Genomic DNA, 22,416 nt, shown 5'->3' with positions numbered 1-22,416 from the left:
CCTTTTTCTGCATGAAAATAAACAAACAAACACCTCAGTTTTAAAGAGGTTAAGTAACTTGCTTAAGATCATGCAGTGAGGGCTAGGGCTCCAGAATCCTTGCTTCTCTCCACTCCCCTCTATCCCCACCACCATTACAAGTTACTATTATCATATTTATTCAGTATATTTTGTTACCTAATATGTATTAGGCACAATGTTATGTATTATACAAGTTTGTATAATATTTGTATGTATTCATTACTTTAAAAATTTTCTACATCTATGCAGAATCTATACTGGCTTCACACAAATACAATAAAGGTGAAAAAAATAGGCATATGAGAGTACTGAATGCATTCAATTGCAATCTTTAAAATATTACTAGAAATTTCATATGCATGTGTACCAAGGTTTCTAGTTCACCCAACTTACATGTTAAGTGTACTAGGTTGGACACTGAGATGGAATATCTGTGTTACAGTAGGTTCATTGGAAAGTGCTTCTGGCAACCATGTGAGGGCTTGAGGTAATCAAGGTTGGATAGAAGGAAAAATTGAATTCTAGTGTCATTGCCATGTAGGTTTCATAGGATCCTGTGCTCTATGCTTAGTCGCTCAGTTGTGTCTGACTCTTTGTAACCCCATGGACTGCAGCCCACCAGGCTCTTCTGTCCATGGGGATTCTCCAGGCAAGAACACTGGAGTGGGTTGCCATGCCCTCCTCCAGGGGATCTTCCCAGTCCAGGGATTGAACCCAGGTCTCCAGCACTGCAGGCAGTTGCTTTACCACCTGAGCAACCAGGGGAATCTCTATTGGAATGGCTCTGCAGAGTTATCCTGAATGAAGACAAGAGGGCTGGTTCTTCACACATCCATGATGGAGCTATAGAGCAGGTTTAATCTTGTGTGACTTTTTGGTCAAGGGCAGCCCTTGGGGAGGGTCTCAGCTAGAGTTAGCATCTATCTTTAGGTTCACTGATTCTTTCTTCTATCATCTTCATGCTATTATTGAGTCAAATCCAATGAACTTCTACTTTTGTTTATTGTGTTTCTCAGTTCTAAAATTTTCGTTTGATTTTTCTTTATATCTTTTTTTATTTTTCTTTGCTAAGACTTTCTATTTTCCAAGTGGCTTTAAGAATATACATTGTTTCTGTGCAGCATTGTTACAAAACCTGCTTTATATTCTTTGTCAGATAATTCTAACATCTGTGTCATCTAGACATTGGTGTCTGTTGATTATTTTTTCCCATGTGAGTTGAGGTTTTCCTGATTTTTTGTATATGGAGTAATATTGGATTAAATATTATGCTCTAAAGTTCTGTGTCTTACCTAAATGCCATGTTGGTATTTTTGTTTTAGAAAACTGTTGACCTAGTCAGATTCAGGTCCCAAGTTCCAACCCACTTTCTTTGGGCTGTGGGTTTCTTTCCATTGTTATTTCCATTATCAATGTCTCTAAAGTGCTGTTCAGACCATGTTTGTGCCATCCAATAGTCAGTATTATTCTGGGTAGTGGTATGTTAGTTTAATCTCAGAGTCTTTGATGTGCTGAATAGGATCAGATCTATATGTGTGCAGCCCAATTGAGCCCAGGAGTTCATTAACAACTTTATGTAGTTACTTTCCAGAGGTCCTTTTCTGTTTACCATCTTCTCCTTATTTTCCAGATTCTCTGCACTCTTTTTTTCAGTCCTCTGGTTAGAAAACTGGGACTTGTTACTGTACTCTGTCAACTTCCATAACTGCACCCACATCTGGGGCAAAGTGGTAGAACACACAGAAAAAAATCAACAGGGTGTACCCTCCTTAGAGCCACAGATTCCCAAGACAGAAAGTAAAGTTCTCTTCCCTCAGAGTTTCAGCTCCTGAAGCTTCCATTGCCACCATCTTAAAATTGTTTGAGGAATGGGTTGTGAGAAAAAAGAAAAAGAGAGAGAAAGAGAGGATTTCCATACTCTGAGCATTAGGAGATGTCAAAGAAAACCCAGAGTTGAACAGTAGTCAAAGTGGTAAAATCATATTTTTATTCAGTATGATTGCAATAGGGGAAATGATCTGTTGTCTAGGATGAGCAGACATTGAGGGTGGGAATTCTGGTTAAACTGACTTAGCAGGGTTCTTACTACAACTTAATTTTATAAGGAAGTGCACAAATGAGCCTAAAAGTTACAACCTACTTAGTAGTCAGTCAGAAAGAAAAGAAAGTGAAATCGCTCAGTCGTGTCCCACTCTTTGCGACCCCATGGAGCCTACCAGGCTCCTCTGGCCTTGGGATTTTCCAGGCAATAGTACTGGATTGAGGGGGGGGGGGGGCAGTTGCCATTTCCTTCTCCAAGGGATCTTCCCGACCCAGAGATTGAACCCAGGTCTCCCACATTGTAGACAGATGCTTTACCATCTGAGCCACCAGGGAGCCTGACTTAAGTTTGGTCAAAGAATCTTTGTCAGAACCTTTCTTGCTCCTCAAGTCAGAACTAGTAAGTTCTCTTGGAGCTCTCACTGTTGTTGCCTCCTGAAAAATCCTCCCAGGTTTCTAATACATTGAGCTTAGGTCAGGGAGAAAATGGTAAACTCACTGCTAATTTGGTGGCATTTCAAGTTACCATCTTCTTCCCCAACCTGCCTTCTACAATTTATTTTCAGGTTTCTCACCTCACTGCTCCCTCCATGTGTTCTGTCCAGGATTTATAGATGTATTCATTGGGAAAGACAGGGTGGGGCATATTTATTCCATCTTCTGATTGATGCAATTACATAAACTTTTAAATTATTTTATTGGTATACTTAGTGACTGATACCATTCTGTGAAGATCTCAATTAGAACACTGCTGATAGAGTTGACAAAACTTTACCTCCATCTAAGCAACTAAGATTATTTCTCCAAGTATTCCCTCCCCTCAAAGATAGCTATTTACAAACATAAATAAATATTAATGAATGGAAAATTGCATGAAAAGCCTAAAGAAAATTTTATTATAATCCATTATATAAGCATCACTGATATAGATTATTCTAAGCCCTATCCATCATCACAGTTACTATTTATCAATTGCTTAAGCTTTTGTGTTACGATTGCTATCGGTACTTGTTGGATGACCGCACTACACATAACACAGTGCTACATGCAGTTCCATGGATTTGATTTTTTTTAAAGAATAAGGTGAAAGGATCCAAATTCATTACTTCTTCCAACAGCTTTTACATATGATTTTACTAGGTTCTAAGAGGCATACAAAAATAAATAAGTGAAATTATCCTTAATCTTTAGAATTTTATAATATAGTAAGAAATCAGAACAAAATTTTACTTATATCCCTCTTTAGAGGTTATTATTGCAAATGTCCACAATTTTCTGTGCAGTGGGAAAACTAATATAAGGTAACATGTGTTAAACATCATTCAAATAATACCAAGTTCAGCATCATCAGAAAAAGGAAGTAAGTTTGGAGTGCAGGCTATCCTAGGGCCCTACCCTGGAACTGCCATTTACCATTAGATGATGGGAACCTCTGAACTTCTTGAAAAATCATGGAAAATATAAATTATCTCTCAAATTTCTTGTATGAACTTAGTGAATAAGGTCCTCAATGTTATTTATCACAGGACCTGACCTACAGAAGGTACACAAATTTTAGGTATTATTGTAATAAAAAATAATTAAAATTAAGCATAATCACAAATAAGTATAAATTAAAGACAATCTTTTCAGATAATGATTGCAAATAATGATTGCAAATAATGTTTGTTGACACTTAGGTGGCATATTAAAATTCTGTCAATAAAACATGTTTAAGTTCAGAACATTATACCTTCCTAAAAATGTCTTATTATTTTTTTAGATAAGAAATTCTGTTTTGTTATGTGCTAGTACTCCAGTGTCAACAGCAATGGAAATGATCCAGAATCTTTCAGAGGAGGCTGCAAGTTTAGCTGTCAAAGCTAAAACATATTCAAACTATCAGGATTGTTTCGATGATTCCCAGTCTCATATGCATTTTCTTAATGTGGAAGAGATTATACAAATTGTACTTTCAGAGATCGCTGACATTGACTATGACTTAACCTTAAGGAAAATATTATGGGATGCACAAGAGGAATGGGGAACACTCTTTTGGGAATGGAGGAATAGCACTCTTGACAGTATTGATACAGAATCAGTATATAGAAATGTTTCAAAATGGATGCAAATAATCTTTGTACTAGAAAAAGGTAAAGTGTCTTTCAGGTTTTTCTAATTTACACAAAAATGGCTACTGAGCCAGCAAGATCATTGTCCTTGGCTTTGTTACTTTACCTGTTCTAAGGACTGACCATTAACAACTGAAAAGACAGTACAAGAGTATAGGTAGGAATCACTTCCTGAAGCAAAAAAGAGATTAAAACTTTGGAAAAAAATTTTTTTAATTAATTAGTAACTATTTTATATCTGTTAAAAATTGATTCCCTAAGTAGAACCCCAAATGTTTCCCCCTGATTCTGGCTCTTAGCACCACAGATGTTTTGATGTTAAGGACCAACCTTCAAACCCTTACTGTGTATGCAGATAGTATACTTTGGGCAATGCGGGAAACAGCCAGAGTCATTTTGATAGGTTTTCCTTCTGCTAATCATCAAATCTGAAATCTTGCCAACACAGAGATGCTGTTCCTGTGCAAGCAATTCTGTAAAATCAAATCCTTTCCAAATAGAAAGCTTTATTCCACTTGGCAAGATAATGCTTTTATTTTTTTTAAATTCCTCTTCCCTATAGCTATACCTTAAGCTATAGTTTTTTTTTAATAGTTTTATAGTTTTCTTTATAGTTTTTTTTTCTTTCAAGGAAAACACCTTAATTTGCTTGTTTTTAAATTATATAAGAAATATGACTATCACAGAAACTGTAGAAAAGAGAAAAATTGGGGACAAATCACCCAGAGTGTTAAAGCAACACAACACTCATTTTGTGCATTCTCTTTCAATATTGTGTCATATATCTGTTTCAGAGAGCTACATATAAAGTAACAAGTAGACAACACTTTCTTTTATCCATAGTTTCCCAGATAAAATCTTGTTCACCACTGTACAGACTTGCAGAAAACTTATTCTCATCTTTTTATCTAATCAAGTCTTGAAATACACTTTGTTATTCAACATAGCTTTATAAAATAAGCCTCATCTGTACCAACTGGATGGTCAAGAATATGTATAATTTTCAGTTCTCTCAAGTGCCCTACTTTGGCTATTTCTCTGTCTCCTCCCTCTTTTATAAATTGAGTCAAAGGTTATAAGGGTTGAACCTTCACTGCTCAGGTTTTGAGTCCTGCACCCTTTGTGTGTGCTGTGCTTAGTCGCTCAGTCGTGTCCATCTCTTTGCGACCCCGTGGACTGTAGCCCGCCAGGCTCCTCTGTCCATAGCGATTCTCCAGGCAAGAATACTGGAGTGGGTTGCCATGGTCTCCTCCAGGGTATCTTCCCAACCCAGGAATCTGTATCGTGGTGTGTTGGTAATGCCAGAGGAAAGATCAGTTCTGGTCTATGGCAAAGTTTTTACCTACATTTTCTACATTTCAGTGTGAAGATATGTTCTTTATGAAATGATAGTGACTGGTTTTTTCCCTTAATGTTCTTTTAATGAGCAGAATTGAAAAGCCCCAAAACCATAATAGTCTTTTGAATTGTATGTGCGTACCTCTCTGTCTGTATGTCTATCTTGTCAGGGAAAATCTGGGAAACCCTGTGGTAACTACCTATCCTAGTATCAAATTTTGCAAAATAACTTGTTCTGATAGTTTGGGGTTTTAATCACTAGTCCTGATTAACTATTTCCCTTTATTTTAATCCATGCTTGATTCTTATGGGAGAGAGATGTTAATAAAAAGCTTCATTATTTTAGTGCAGATTAATAACTGATAAAGCAATATTACATTAAACAGCAAATTTGTTTTCTGGCTTAGAAAATGTGGACTGTATGGTAAAGCTGCTGACCCATTGCTTCTTATAGGTCTACCTAAAAATGACATGGTGACACATCTTAAGCAATCAGTGATAGATTTTAAACAAGAGCTGCCAATCATCATAGCACTAGGAAACCCCTGTCTCAAGCCAAGGCATTGGGAAGCTCTCCAGGAGATTATTGGAAAGTCAGTGTCTCTTGATAAAAACTGTACAGTAGAGAATCTTCTAGCACTCAAGGTAAATTAAAATAGTTTGAAATAAAGTTGGCATAGCAGAAGGCCCAAATTTAAGTAGGCAAGTAAATCTACAAGGAGTAGGAATTAGAAAAATAAGACATTTATGGAATGTTAGGAAAAGTAGGAGTATAATGTATTAGTAGATGATAGCTGATGCTTCATTGATGGTAGTTTAGTACAGATTAATAACTGATAAAACTAGTATTACATTGAATAGTAAATTTGTTTTTTGGTTTAAAAAATATGATGTACATATTCTAAGTGTAAGCCATTTATCATGCCATTACTACTAGGTGATTCGAAAACAGTAATACTGGTTTTCACGCATAACAAATGAAATTAAATTAGTGTTTTTATTTAACAGTGATACTTCTTGTGGAGAGTAAATTTTATAGGAATACAATCAAAACTACAGTATTTATATAAAATGAAGATATATTAATAGCATGTTAGGGTGGCCCTACAAATAACTTGATATTCTATTTAAAATATACAATTAGCAGCTATTTGATTTACCTGTAGGTTTTGTTATAAAAATAAAATTTTACTATGATTTTCATGGTTAAAATTTTTCTATTTTCCTGTGTAGTTTACAATAAGCTTCATTTATATTTCATGTTCCACAACTGACAATGGCCTAATATAACCAAGGACTGGTGCTGAAGCTGAAACTCCAATACTTTGGCCACCTCATGTGAAGAGTTGACTCATTGGAAAAGACCCTGATGCTGGGAGGGCTTGGGGGCAGGAGGAGAAGAGGACAACAGAGGATGAGATGGATGAATGGCATCACCGACTTGATGGGCATGAGTTTGAGTAAACTCCGGGAGTTTGTGATGGACAGGGAGGCCTGGCGTGCTGCAATTCATGGGGTCGCAAAGAGTCGGACATGACTGAGCAACTGAACTGAACTGAATATAACCAAAATAGTATTTTATGCCTATACTTTTCTACTAAATGATTTGCTATAATGAGGAAATGGAGAAAAAAATTTAATTAGACAAGAAGAATTTTAAAGGTGAACTTTAATTTATTTTAAAAATTGATTTATATCTTTAGCCCTAAAGTCAGCTGCCCTTCTGAACTCATAGATCCACTGCCACTTATATGTCTAAAAAATATCTCAAAATTAACATGTCAAAAATGCGCTTCTCTTTCTCCATCTCCAAAATTCCACTCTTCCTTTATCCTCGCCATCTCAGTTAATGGCACCTCCACTCTTTTCTCGTTACTTAAGCCAAAAATGATGAAATAATCTTTGACTCTTCTCTTGCTCTCTCTTTCCTTATCTCATCTAAATGTTGCATCCTTCCCTGGATCATTATCAGAGTATCCGAACTGAACTATGGTCCAAGAGTTAATTCATCAAAATATCTAGATAGTTTCAGACTATTTAATCAGTGCCAATGAGCATTCCAAAAATCTGGCACAATTTCAACAATCAGTCAGTTCAGTCACTCAGTCGTGTCCGACTCTTTGCGACCCCATGAACCGCAGCACGCCAGGCCTCCCTGTCCATCACCAACTCCCAGAGTCCACCCAAACCCATGTCCATTGTGTCAGTGATGCCATCCAATCATCTCATCTTCTGTTGTCCCCTTCTCCTCCTGCCCTCAATCTTTCCCAGCATCAGGGTCTTTTCAAATGAGTCAGCTCTCCGCATCAGGTGGCCAAACTATTGGAGTTTCAGCTTCAACGTCAGTCCCTCCAATGAACACCCAGGACTGATCTCCTTTAGGATGGACTGGTTGAATCTCCTTGCAGTCCAAGGGACTCTCAAGAGTCTTCTCCAATACCACAGTTCAAAAGCATCAATTCTTCGGCGCTCAACTTTTTTATAGTCCAACTCTCACATCCACACATGACTACTGGAAATAAATGGAGATATTAAATAGGATGACATATGCGAACAGCAGTAGAATCTTCTTTCAGGGGTAAAAACAACAGGGGCAGCTAATTAATTCCAAGATGCAGAGAAGAGCAGCTCTCCAAGTATCTCTGTTCTGGTGATTGAATCTGGAGACATTAAGATTTTTTTTTACATTAAGATTTTGTCCAGTGGAAATTGGCAGTCAGTACACATGGAAAGGTCTGTAAATACTCCATTAAAGTATTTTGAGAGACATTTATCCTCATGGAGCTGTGTCAAAGTGAAGCCATGGAAAGCTGTGCCCATTAGAGTTATGTTCTCTCAGATTATTATATCCCAAGAATTATCATAGAAAGTAAAAACTTGTCACAAAATAATCAAGCAGTTGGCATTAGTGCAGAGAAAAGAAAAGCTGAAAGAAATAATGCTATCTGCAGATATGCAGAAGGTGCTGTTAGCTATTTTTTACACTGACTATAATCAGAAGAAAGAAATATTGAGTCAGAAATTTTCACTGAGCAAGAAGAATGTGAAATAGAATGATTAAAAACTGAAAAGGGCTACTTCATGAAAGTTAGACCGTGAAGTCTCTGGTTAGGATATAAACCTAACTGGAATCAGATTTTCAACAGATTCATTTAAATCTTCCATTTTAAATGTATCAGGAATTATTTGCTCCATTGGATATTAACAATTTTTTGTTTTAGATGTTTCAGTATGAAAATGAAATAAATGAGATATCAACCTCAGCAACTAATGAAGCTGCTCTTGAGAAAATGCTGTATAGGATTATTGATCTTTGGAACACTACTCCTTTACATTTAGTTCTTCATCACACTGAGGCTTACTCTATCCTAATAATCTCATCTATAGATGATACATTAGCTCAACTGGAAGAGTCTCAAATCATACTTGCCACAGTTAAAGGATCTTCCTATCTCGGGCCCATTAAGGTAAATATTATAGCAGAGGGAAATGTCTTAACTGTCTGTAGTTTTATCACTTTAATTTTTGCATTGTGTAAGCTTTTGAATGTATAAATCATTCATGTACTTGTATAGAAGAGAGATTGAATATTTAGCATTTTAAATATTAAATACAACTTTTTATGGAAGCACTAATCATCAGGAAATGTCAGAAAGTTTAATTTGGGCAGAGTAGGTAAATTTACATCAAATTAAAAATATGACCATTTAAACCATGGTTTTTGCCAGCAGCAGCACTGCTGCTAGATACATCCACAGTCCTCATGCCAGAACTGTTGCCTTGAGATTCTTTTTGCTGAAGCGATATATTTCATTTTCATTCCCTGTGCTATTTGTCTTAAAGGCTAACCCCACCTCTGTATTTGTGTATCCTTGCAATTATTTTAACAGCTTTTATATCTATTGTAGTATAATTAGAAATTGAACTATAGAGTCAGCTTATATTCAGTGTTCCTTCATTCATGTGTGCTAAGTCACTTCAGTTGTGTTTGCAACCATATGGGGATTCTCCAGGCAAGAATACTGGAGTGGGGTACCATTCCCTTCTCCAGGGGATCTTCATGACAAGGGATTGAACCAGCATCTCTTATGTCTCCTGTATTGGCAGGTGGGTTACCACTTGCGCCACCTGGGAAGCTCCATCGTTTTAACAGCTTCTATATCTATTCTAGTATAATTAGAAATTGAACTACAAGGTCACCTTGTATTCAGTATTTCCTCATAGTCTCTGAGCAACCCTACATCCCACAACATAGCTAAGAGTGATTTTAAAACTTTAGGAATCGCAATAAGATATAATAATATAGAGATATCTAAGAGTAAAATTAACATAATTGATTATAGATGGATAAAAACAAGAGAGAGAAATATGTACTCAACAAATGGACTTCACATTATTTGCAAACACACAGACAGTTAGGGAAAGTGTCACTTATTTGGACCTTAGAGAAGAAAAACTCAGTAAATTACAAAAAAGAGATAAACCAAATAGACTGTTCTCTAACCACGTTCAGTAAAATTTAAAAATGAACAGAAAAAGTAGCAAAAAATAGACCAAAACCAACAACAACAAAATCACCCAGGAAAAAAATGGAAATTAAAAAGCAGCTATGAGAATGTGCAGGAAATGTCAATCAAATTTTTTAAATTAGAAATAAGCAAAAAGAAGAGAATTACAAGTCAAACCTTGTCACAATTGGCTAGAGTTCAATGAAAAGGAATATTCAGAGCACTAAATGCCTTTATTTAAAAGTAAAAATGAATTTAATAAATGATAAATTAGGCATAGTCAAGAAGTTGAAAAGAACAGACACACACATCCACACACACCACTTTCACTTCCAAGCAGGAAGGAGTATGGGTACCAGGTACACCATTTTGCCTGAAATACCCAAATCATAACAGAAAAAATACATCAAACAATGGTTTTAGGAAAATGGACATCAAACACTGAAGGACCAAGATCCCTGAGAGTTGGCAAACAAGCCAGTTGAACCCTATTATTGCCCCATCTTTCTGTCATGAGTTTCCACACCTGGGTTGAGAGGGGAGAAATCCATCCAGAGGATGGTAGACTCCCTGGTATTAGGAGATGCTGTTAAAAGACTAAGAAGCAAAAGGAAGACAGAGTTTGCAGAATAAAGTATCAGGGAGGAAAGAGCTACACTGAAAGAGAACTTCAGAGGTCTGTGGATATCCCTAGTCAGGTTCACAGCGTACCTAATCATATGAATGTAAAGAAACTAGTGGAGACCGGGACAGTGGTCACTGAGAGAATTAGAAGGAACGTTTCACACAGAGCTGGGAACAATACCCATATCCACCAGCTACAGTGACAACAACAACAAAAACCTTTATAACTCACAAGCATTAGAGCGCTTAAAAGGATAATGCCACAGTAATGTGTAATAATTAGTCCTAGATTAAATGCAGTTCATGTCCTCCCTAACAAATCTAAAAACAATACTTCAAGTGATAGAACTGCTTCTAAGTAGCTTAACTCCATCCAGAATAAAGCTCAAAAATAGGAACACAAAAATATTTAGTACCCAATATAGTAAAATTCATAATGTCTGGAATCCAATCAAAGACTATCAGACATTAAAAAAAAAAAAGAAAAGAGGAATCATAATGAAAAGGAAAAGCAACCAGTGGAAACTGATCCAGAACTGACATAGTTATTAGTTCTAATTAGAGACAAAGACATTGAAAGAATTATAACTATATTCCACATATTAAAAAGTTAAGGGAATAATGGATGATATTTTTTAAAAGACCAAAATCAAACTTCTAGAGATAAAATATGTAATATCCAAAGTGAAATAGACACTGGATGAGATTAACAGCAGGAGGAGAAGGAGACAACAGAGGATGAGATGGTTGGATGGCATCACCAACTCAATAGACATGAGTTTGAGTAAACTCCGAGAGTTGGTGATAGACAGGGAGGCCTGGCGTGCTGCAGTCCATGGGGTTGCAAAGAGTCAGACACGACTGAGCAACTGAACTGAGCTGAAGATTAACAGCAGATTAGACATAGAAGGAGAAAAGGTTAGTGAATTTAAAAATATGACAGAAACTATACAAACTGAAAAAAGAGAAGAGAATTTTTAAAAGTAAAAAGAGCATCAGGGGGCTATGAGAAAATAAAGTAATAGACATGTAATTGGAGTCCTCCAAGAAGAGTGAGAGAAGAAAGCAGAAAAGCAAAATTGAAGAATTAATGGACAGAATTGTCCTAAATGTATTGAAAACAATAAAATCACAGATCCAAAAAGTCATTCCACTTCAATGTCAAGAAACATCATGAATTACTAATATTGAAAGGGGTAACATCACTATAGATCCTATGTATATTAAAGGATAAGGGATACTGTGAACAACCTTAACTCAAACTCAAAAATGTAGACACAGTGGACAAATTCCTTGAAAAACACAAATTACTAAAGCTCACACAGAATAAATAATTTGAGTCTCTATATGTATTAAAGATAATGAAACAATGATTTTAAAACCCCACAAGAAAAAATCTAGGCCCAGATGGCCTATGCAAAATATTTAGGAAAGAAGCAATACCAGTTCTACACAGACTCTTCCACTTTTACACAGACTCAGAAGACTGGAGAGGAAGAAATCCTTCCTAACTCATTCTGTGAGGCCAGAATTACCCTGATACCAAAACCCACACAGACATTATGAGAAAACTAGCCCTCCTGAATTTTATTACAAAAATTCTAAACAAAATTTACAAATTAAAAAATATACATACATATATATGTATATATACATATACACAAACATACATATATGAGGGATTTATATAGGAAATACAAGTTTGGTTTAATATTCAGAAATACATCAATGTAACTCACCAAAACAAACTATAAAAGAAAAATGATACTATTTTCTTAGTGTATCCTGAAGAAGCATTTTACAAAATCCAACACCCATTTATACTTTAAAAAATTAAATAAGCTTTTGCACAACGAAGGAAACTATAAGCAAGGTGAAAAGACAGCCTTCAAAATGGGAGAAAATAATAGCAATTGAAACAACTGATAAAGAATTAATCTCAAAAATATACAAGCAGCTCATGCAGCTCAATTCCAGAAAAATAAATGACCCAATCAAAGAATGGGCCAAATAACTAAACAGACACTTCTTCAAAGAAGACATACAGATGGCTAACAAATACATGAAAAGATGCTCAACATCACTCATTATCAAAGAAATGCAAATCAAAACCACAATGAGGTGCCATCTCATGCCAGTCAGAATGACTGCTATCAGAAAGTCTACAAACAATAAATGCTGGAGAGGGTGTGGATTAAAGGGAACCCTCTCACACTGTTGGTGGGAATGCAAACTAGTACAGCCACTGTGGAGAACAGTGTGGAGATTCTTTTAACAACTGAAAATAGAACTGCCATAGGACCCAGCAATCCCACTGCTGGGCATACACACCAAAGAAACCAGAATTGAAAGAGACACATGTACCCCAATGTTTATCGCAGCACTGTTTACAATAGCCAGGACATGGAAGCAACCTAGACGTCCACTGGCAGATGAATGGATAAGAAAGCTGTGGTACATATACACAATACTCAACTATTAAAAAGAATGTATTTGAATCAGTTCTAATTGATGAAACTGAGGTGGATGAAACTGGAGCCTATTATACAGAGTGAAGTAAGTCAGAAAGAAAACACCAACATAGTATATTAACACATATATATGGCATTTAGAAAGATGGTAACGATGACCCTATATGCGAGACAGCAAAAGAGACACAGATGTAAAGAACAGACTTTTGGACTCTGTGGGAGAAGGCGAGGGTGGGATGATTTGAGAGAATAGCATTGAAACATGTATATTACCATATGTGAAATAGATCGCCGGTTCAGATTCGATGCATGAGACAGGGTGCAAAGGGCTGGTGCACTGGGACGGCCCTGAGTGATGGGATGGGGAGGGAGGTGGAAGGGGGGTTCAGGATGGGGAACACATGTACACCCATGCCTGATTCATGTCAATGTATAGCAAAAACCACTACAATATTGTAAAGTAATTAACCTCCAATTAAAGTAAATTAATTAAAATAAATAAATAAGTAAAGGACATAGATGTCCTTTACTATGTCTAGCAACATACTTAGTGATGACAGACTGAACAGTTTTCCCCTAAGATCAGGAAGGGTGTTGTCTCTCATCGCTTCTATTCTTCATCATATGGAGGTTTTAGCCAGTGTATAAGGCATGGAAAAGAAATAAAGAAATAAAAGGCAACCATACTGGAAAATAAGTAAAATATCATTTATATTCGCATGACATAATTCCCCATGTAAAAAATTCAATAAAATTACTTAAAAAGTAAATAAAGCTCATTTTAGTAAATTTTCAGAATACACAATTAGTACACACAATCAGCTGCATTCTGTAGACTAGCAAGGAACAATTGGAGGTTGAAATTTTTTTAAAAATCAATAAAAAATATGAGATACTTAGGAATAAGTATGAAGATATATGTGTAAGACTGATCCAATGAAAATGACAAAATCCAGTAGAGAGAAAATAAAGACCTGAATAAACAGAAGATATACTATGCTCATGCATACAAAGACTCAAATGTCAATATTCCTGAGAGATCTAAATATAGGACAATAAAAATCAACATGCTATCCAACTACTGGTAGAAATTAACAGGCTGGTTCTAAAGTTCTTATGGAAATGTACAGGAACTAGAAGAGCTTCAACAATCTTGAAAAATCTTCTTTTGCCCACAAAGTTGGAAGAGTAACACTTCCTGATTTCAAGACATTATAATGCTATAGTAATCAAGAGTTTTATCTTGGTTAAAGAGTAGTCAGATAAATGGAACAGAATAGAGTACAGAAATAAGTTCGCATATATATGAATTTTCAACAAGGGAGTAAAGACAGTTCAGAAAAGAAACAGTAGTCTTCTCAGAAATGGTGCTGGGAAAAAAAAAAGAAAGAAATGGTGCTGGCACATTGGACAGTTACATGCAAAACAAAGAAATGCTTTAAGCCATATCTTGAGGATATACAAGATTTAAGTCAAAAATGGATCATGGGTCTAAAGGCAAATTTTACAACTATGAGATTTTGAGAACACAACATCAGAGAAAAATTTTGTGACCTTAAGCTAGAAAGGTTTCTTCAATATGACACTAAAAGAATGATCAGTAGGAGGAAAAGCTGTCAGTTGAATTTCATCAAAGTTTAAAATTTGTTCTGTTCAAAAGACACCATTAAAGAAAAAAATATATAAGCTACAGGTTGGGATAATATCTGCATGGCATATGTTTAGTAAAAAGCTTATATTTGGAAGATATAAAGGACTTTCAAAATAAAAACAAGAAATGGGAAAAATATTTAAATGGACACTTCACTAAATAAGACATATGGATGGAAAATGAACACATAAAAAGATACTTAATTTTATTTTTCATCAAATGCTAAAATCCCAATGAAATATCACTATAAACCTTGTAGAATGATAAAATTAAAAAGACTGATCATCCCAAGTTTTGATGAGGATATGGAAGAATTGGAACTCTCATACATTACTGGTGGAATGTAAAATATTATAATAAATTTAACATTTTCTTCAAAAGTTACAAATATGTGTACCACATGATCCAGACATTCCACTCCTAGGTATTTATTCAAGATAAAGGAAAACTTACTCCATACAAAGACTGGCAGCTTTAGTTGTAATAGTGAAAAACTAGAAATAACCAGATGTACAGTTGGTGAATAATAAATGTATAGTATCAATATATCTATGAAGTGGAATTACTACTCCACAATAAAAAAGAAATGAACTTTGATACATGCAACAACATGAATGAATCCTAAAATGATTATGCTGAGTGAAAGAAGTCAGACCAAAAACAATAGATACTGTATGATTCCATTTATATAATTTTCTGGAAAATGCCAGCTAGTCTATAGTTTCAGAAATTAAATCAGTGGTTTCCATAGGAATGCAATTAAGTCAGTTGGGAAGAAGGTATTACAACAGGGTTTAAGAAACCCTTTCAAGGTAATCAATATGTTTATTATCTTGATTTTGGTGATTGCTTCACAGGTATAAGCATATCTGAGAACATCAAGTTGTACACTTTAAATATGTGTGGTTTATTGTATTCTGTTATACCTTAATAAAGCTGTTGAAATATAGATCCATTTTAAAAGAAAGAAATATAGAGGTTAATCTCAGAAGAGAAATATAAATGAGTTACAAGCGGTTCCTTCTGAGAAGCCACAGTTAGGGGATAGACTAGTCTACTGATTTTTCAATATTGTGTTATTAATTGGTTGTTAACCATTTTTCTATTATTTAATACTATACTGGCTGGAAAAAGATGTCTTATTCACACAGTAGAATTTCCTGAAGTTAAAATAATAAAGAAAACTTAAAAGTATTGGCCTAAAACCTCTCTAAAATACACTATTAGGTTAAAACATAAAGCAATTTACAAAACAATGTGCATAATATGGTTACATTTATGTAAACTGTTAGAGATATTATATGTACATACACATATGTACAAAAATGTTTAAAGAAAGGAATGAAAGGCTATGCCTACCAAAAATATCTGAATATTGTACAATAAGACAATTGGATGAATAGGACATTTTAACCTTTCCCCAAACTAAATATAATTCAATTTACATTAATTTATGTGACCTGATAGGAAGAACTGACTTATTTGAAAAGACCCTGATGCTGGGAAAGATTGAAGGTGGGAGGAGACGGGGATGACAGAGGATGAGATGGTTGGATGGCATCACCGACTCAATGGACATGAGTTTGAGTAAACTCTGGGAGTTGGTGATAGACAGGGAGGCCTGGCATTCTGCAGTCCATGGGGTTGCAAAGAGTCAGACATGACTGAGTGACTGAACTAAACTGAACTGAATGTGACCCTCTATTATAATTACTTTTTTATGTCAGTGACTGATAGTCACCTTTGATTTGTTTCTATCACATTACTCATAAAGTAATTTTATGTGTTTATATTTGTATGTATGTGCATTTTTATTATTGTAGGATCTTGTAGATGAATGGGATCAAAACTTAGCTCTCTTCTCATACACTCTTGAGGAATGGATGAATTGCCAAAGAAATTGGCTTTATCTTGAACCAATCTTTCATTCTACAGAAATACAAAGGTAAAAAACTTAAACTATGTCATGTGTCATGTACAGGTTAAAAAAAATGTATAGTAGTAATTTATTTCCTGTAATTTTTGGGAAATAATTTCCTCAGTGAACACTCTAAAACTATTCTACCTATAGGTATAGGAATATAATCTGCCAAACCGTTATTATGTAACCATCTTCCTTTTTTAAAAGATTCGAAGCATCATCTTTATAAAAAAATCCTTATTTCTCAATTATTGATATAAAGCTATTAAGTGCTGGGAAATAAGTGACAAATGTCTTAATCCTTAAGCCACAATGCTAGATGTCTATTTAGTTCTGGAATATTAGTATGGTTTTCATGTGAACAATAAATATGTTTTTAATACTATTCACACATTAATGATAGTCACTTGCTTTGAACCATGTGAAATAATAGAGGTCCTAACAATTGTCTGAAACTCTACTGTTTCTTTTATTTGTAACATTTGAATTAATTTGTCTTTAAGTGATAGCTCTCAAGAGTACTTGAGACATGTACTCTGTAGACAGAATTGAAACTACTGGCAGAAAATTACACAAGATAGTCTAGAAGCCATTCTGAAATAAAGCAGGAAGGCCTGGGGAAGGTATTTGTAAGGCATATTAGAACAGAGTACAAGAATACCTTGAAAATCAGGTTAACTATTTTGAACTTTATTTTAGTGGCAAAGGAGAGCTATTAGAGTTTTACAAAAGAGAACGGTCTAGATGTAAGTATTGCTTTGTAGGGAACAATACACATTTTTGTTATACATATATGTTTCTTGTCATTTGAATGTTTTAGTCTTTCATTATTCTATGGGTATTCTGATAGTTCTCAAAGGTGAAACCACATACCTTAGGGATATGTTCTTTATGACTACAACTTAATGTCATAAATTCAAACTTTAATCCTACTTTCTACTAAAGATTTCTTAAATGATGGCGAGATACAACTCCAGGTTAAGAATTCACATTATCACCAAGTTTTTCTTTTCAGGATTTGCTGTGAGGTTAGAAACGGGACTTTTAATTAAGGGGTGCTGAAGGCTTCTATACAATCATTGTAAAGAAAAGAAAAAATAAACCTATAATGGACCTGTCTTTGACTAATGGAAAAATGATGATGGCCCTGATACCAGGAGGAAGATGTGAAGAGAGGAAAGAGAAGATAGGTTTACTATAAAAAAGAGTTCTTTAAGGGGAATTTTTGAGAGTATAGTATGTAGTGCCATTTACCCTCACTCCCAACTAAGTGTGAGTTGTACTAGAACCTCCCAGAGACACTAGGAAGATGCGAACTGAAGGTGAGATTGAAGTCTCTCCCTGCTCAGATTTTTGCTGAGCTGTAGAAATTTTTGTTTTTGTGTAGTGACTTAAGTCGCGCCTGACTCTTTTAGTGTGGGTTGCCCTATCCTTCTCCAGGAGATCATCCCAAACCAGGGATTGAACCTGTGTATCCTGCATTAGCAGACAGATTCTTTTCCACTGAGCCACGAGGGAAGCCCATCACTAATTATTAGAGAAATGCAAATCAAAACCACAATGAGATATCACTTCATATCAGTCAAAATGGTCATCTTGAAAAAATCTACAAACAATAAATGCTGGAGAGGGTGTGGAAAAAAGGAAACCTTCCTACACTGTTGGTGGGAATGTAATGGGTACAACCACCAGGGAGAAAAGTATAGAGGATACTTAAAAAACTAAAAATAGAACTACCAGTGGGATCCATCAATCCCGTTTAAACCATAATTTGAAAAGGTACATGCAGCCAAGTTTTAATTGCTGAACTATTTATAGTAGCATGGTAACAACCTAAATGGCCATTGACAGATGGATGGATAAAGTGTGGTACATATATATAATGGAGTGTTACTCAACTATAAAAAAGAACAAAATGAGCCATTTGCAGCAACATGGATGGACCTGGAGATTATCATAGTTAAGTGAAGTAAGTCAGATGGAGAAAGACAAGTATCATATGATATCCCTTATGTGTAGAATCTAAAATAATGGTTCAAATGAAGTTATTTACAAAACAAAAATTGAGTCACAAATGAAGAAAACAAACATGATTACCACAAGCAAAAAAGCAGGGGAAGGATAAATTAAGAGATTAGGATTAAATTTACACACTACTATAAATTAAAAGACGCTTACTCCTTGGAAGGAAAGTTATGACCAACCTAGACAGCATATTAAAAAGCAGAGACATTACTTTGCCAACAAAGGTCCATCTGGCCAAGGCTATGGTTTTTCCAGTGGTCATGTATGGATTTAAGAGTTGGACTGTGAAGAAAGCTGATCGCCGAAAAATTGATGCTTTTGAACTGTGGTGTTGGAGAAGACTCTTGAGAGTCCTTTGGACTGCAAGGAGTTCCAACCAGTTCATCCTAAAGGAGATCAGTCCTGGGTGTTCATTGAAAGGACTGATGCTGAAGCTGAAACTCCAGTACTTTGGCCACCTCATGCGAAGAGTTGACTCACTGGAAAAGACCCTGATGCTGGGAGGGCTTGGGGGCAGGAGGAGAAGGGGACGACAGAGGATGAGATGGCTGGATGGCATCGCCGACTCAATGGGCATGAGTTTGAGTAAACTCCGGGAGTTTGTGATGGACAGGGAGGCCTGGCGTGCTGCGATTCATGGGATCGCGAAGAGTCGGACACGACTGAGCGACTGAACTAAACCGATATATATATATAATACATAACTTTTCAGGACCTACTGTATAGCGTAGATAACTCAATATTCGGTAATAACTTGTATGGGAAAAGAATCTGAAAAAGAATGGATATATGTATATGTATAGCTGAATCACTTCGGTGTATCTTGAAACTAACACAACATTGTAAATCAACTATTTTCCAATTAAAAAAAATTTTTAAATCTTTCCCATCAACTTCTTCTCCACCTCAACCTCCAAGCTATTCAGGTTGGAGCTGGGTAGGATGGGAGAGGGAAATTGCGTGGGCAGAGAAAGTGAAAGAACCTCTGAAACACACTTCCTGAAAACACTTCCTTCGTTAAACTCCAACAGCAATAGCAACAAAACTCAATATATCACTAGATTACCATGCCATGTGTGGAGTTTGCTTCCCTTTTCCAAGGAGGGAAAATAATGATAATCTGTAAAGGAAAATTTCTATACTTATGTTGAACCTGCTTTACATTTCCTAATCTTCTAAGATTAAATAATTACTAGTAGAACTCAGATTTTCTTATACACGCCTTTATATTCTTGCTCCTAAGTCTAGTGCCCTCTCTGCAGTTCTCTTCTCCTTTAACACTCGGATCAAATAGCTTCTTCCCCAAAACCTCTCCCCAAATCGCATCTCCTTTCTAGGATTTCAGTAGCCCTTTGTTTTATTACATTTTGTAGGACACAGATCATTTCAACTTATTTTATATAGAAATTGGTATGTATGTATCTTCTCTCTCTGACTCAGTGTTAATATTATCTCATTTAATGATGAATGTATGTCTAATTTATCCTAGTATTCCCTACCAAGTACATCACTTGTACATAATAGACATTCAAAAAAATCTTTAGTTAGTGATTGGTCAGCAAAAATATAATCTTAGTGCATTTTATAAATTGAACAATGCTGTGCTGTGCTGTGCTGTGCTTAGTCGCTCAGTCATGTCCAAGTCTTTGCGGCCCCATGGATTGTAGCCCAACAGGCTCCTCTGTCCATGGGGATTCTCCAGGTAAGAATACTGGAGTGGGTTGCCACAGCCTCCTCCAGGGGATCTTCCCAACCCAGGGATTGAACCCAGGTCTTCCGCAGATGGATTCTTTACCATCGGAACCACCAGGGAAGCCCTAAATTGAACAATACTCAGTGGCAAATGCATCTAGATTATGGATTTTAATTATAGCCCCTTCAAAAACAAAATTATCTCAAATTTTCTTTCTAAAGGCAGCTCCCGGCAGAAGCAAAACTCTTCTCTCAAGTCATTTCCATGTGGAAAGAAATAATGTTAAAAATACACAACAAACTGGATGCTTTGCACATAGCTACCTCTGCAGGAGTTCTTGAAATTCTGCAAAATTGCAATATACATCTTGAATATATAAAGAAAAATCTTGAGGTAAAACTGTAGCAATTGTGAAGTGGAGAATCATTTAATCTACAGAATGTAATGCACTACAGAAACTAATTCCCATGTAGATTTTCTTCTTTACTCTAGCAGCCAACAATATTTCAAACTCTGACCATATATAAGTTAATGAAAATGCTATTAAAAACAACAAAAAAGTGGTTGAATCAATCTAGATGACATTAGGCAAAGTATCAAATTTTTGAGTGCTTAGTTTTTCTTAACTTTAAACTGGGAATAACTCTTACCTTGAGGGATTTTGTGTTAAATGAGATAATGAATTTAAAGCACAAGAGCTGGTGCAAAGAAAGTAGTCAATAATGAATGTTATCTATATTAGCACCACAACTATTAAGTTGATAAAATCAGCAGAAGTTGAATATTTTGATGATTGTATAAATTAACTTATTGGTTCATGTATTTTTATATTTCCAGTACATTAAAATGTCAGCTAACCATGCATATCTTTAATGGTTTTAATATTTGAGATTTGTGGTGGACATACTCACTTTACTTCATAAACCAAGATTTTTTTCCTAGGCATTCATCCCTTTTGCTTGTTGAACATAAGTCTTAGTGGTTATGATTAGCCCTTCAGAATACCCACATATGGCAGTTACAATCTACAGAAAGTTCTCTGCCCATATGTGTGTGTGTGTGTATAATGTATATATTTAATGATAGAATTTTAAAAGTCTGTTGCAAACAAGAAATTGAAGATATAGGAGAGTAGTAAATAAAACAGGGATAGTTCACATAAGTGAGTAGTATCTCTTCCTCTGAAAAGAAGAGTTTAAGATTGATGTGAACACAGATAAATTGTGGGTAGGAGTGGAAATACCGGACTTCCCTGTATAGTAGAATGTGAAGTGGCCTGCTGAAATGACAACTTATTCTCCAGGAGGATAGGGAATTAAGAGCAGAAAGTTGGGAATGCTGGAAAGCAATGATGATAATACTAAAATACGGTGCTTTATTAATGATCAATAATATGTGTGTGTGCATGTATGTAAGACTTGGATTTTTTGTTTTTGTTTTAAATTGCCTTAGTTATGGTTCTTTTTTTTGTTAGTAATTTAAGTATAAGTTTTGTTGAGCACAGTATGTTGTTTTGACTGATACTACTGTGTATACTGAAACTTTAATAATGTGGCTTTTATATGTAAATGTAGGCACAAATGATAATGTAACTCATATCATGATTAAACATACACTCTGAATTGTATTTCTTTTGAATCTGGACAGGACTATCTTGAAACTAAAAGAATGATATTCCCAAGATTTTACTTTCTTAGCAATGCTGAACTTCTTGATATTCTATCTGATAGCAGAAATCCTGAGTGTGTACAGGTAATATCATTCATTATTCTCTGTTCAGCAATGTTATTATACAACCAAGTCAGAATTTTATAATGTTATTGACATTTGTTTCTGGCCCACAGCCTCATCTTGTGAAATGTTTTGAAAATATAAGACACTTATTGATATGGAAACAAGAAATTGGCCCTCCTGCTGTGATAATGTTCATATCTGCTGAAGGAGAAACTCTTGTGCTGCCAAAGTATGATGTCTATGTTATAAACTAATATAACTAAGTTTATAACTAATATA

At 35.4% G+C, this 22,416-nt stretch overlaps 1 protein-coding gene across 1 annotated transcript in view; it reads left to right on the top strand.

The window, feature by feature from the left end:
- DNAH14 (dynein axonemal heavy chain 14) overlaps positions 1-22,416 on the top strand; it is a 394,377-nt gene that overhangs the window by 140,012 nt on the left and 231,949 nt on the right. Inside the window, exons 17-23 of the mRNA XM_043484666.1 lie at positions 3,824-4,193; positions 5,965-6,155; positions 8,732-8,977; positions 16,588-16,709; positions 20,625-20,796; positions 22,051-22,155; positions 22,248-22,366. Coding sequence (XP_043340601.1) covers positions 3,824-4,193; positions 5,965-6,155; positions 8,732-8,977; positions 16,588-16,709; positions 20,625-20,796; positions 22,051-22,155; positions 22,248-22,366 — 1,325 coding nt within the window. The remainder of the gene's footprint in view (positions 1-3,823; positions 4,194-5,964; positions 6,156-8,731; positions 8,978-16,587; positions 16,710-20,624; positions 20,797-22,050; positions 22,156-22,247; positions 22,367-22,416) is intronic.

This window comes from Cervus canadensis, chromosome 13 (genome assembly GCF_019320065.1).
Source record: "Cervus canadensis isolate Bull #8, Minnesota chromosome 13, ASM1932006v1, whole genome shotgun sequence".
NCBI lineage: Eukaryota > Metazoa > Chordata > Mammalia > Artiodactyla > Cervidae > Cervus > Cervus canadensis.
Note: the sequence above shows the minus strand (reverse complement) of the source record. Positions and strands in the feature narration are given on the sequence as shown.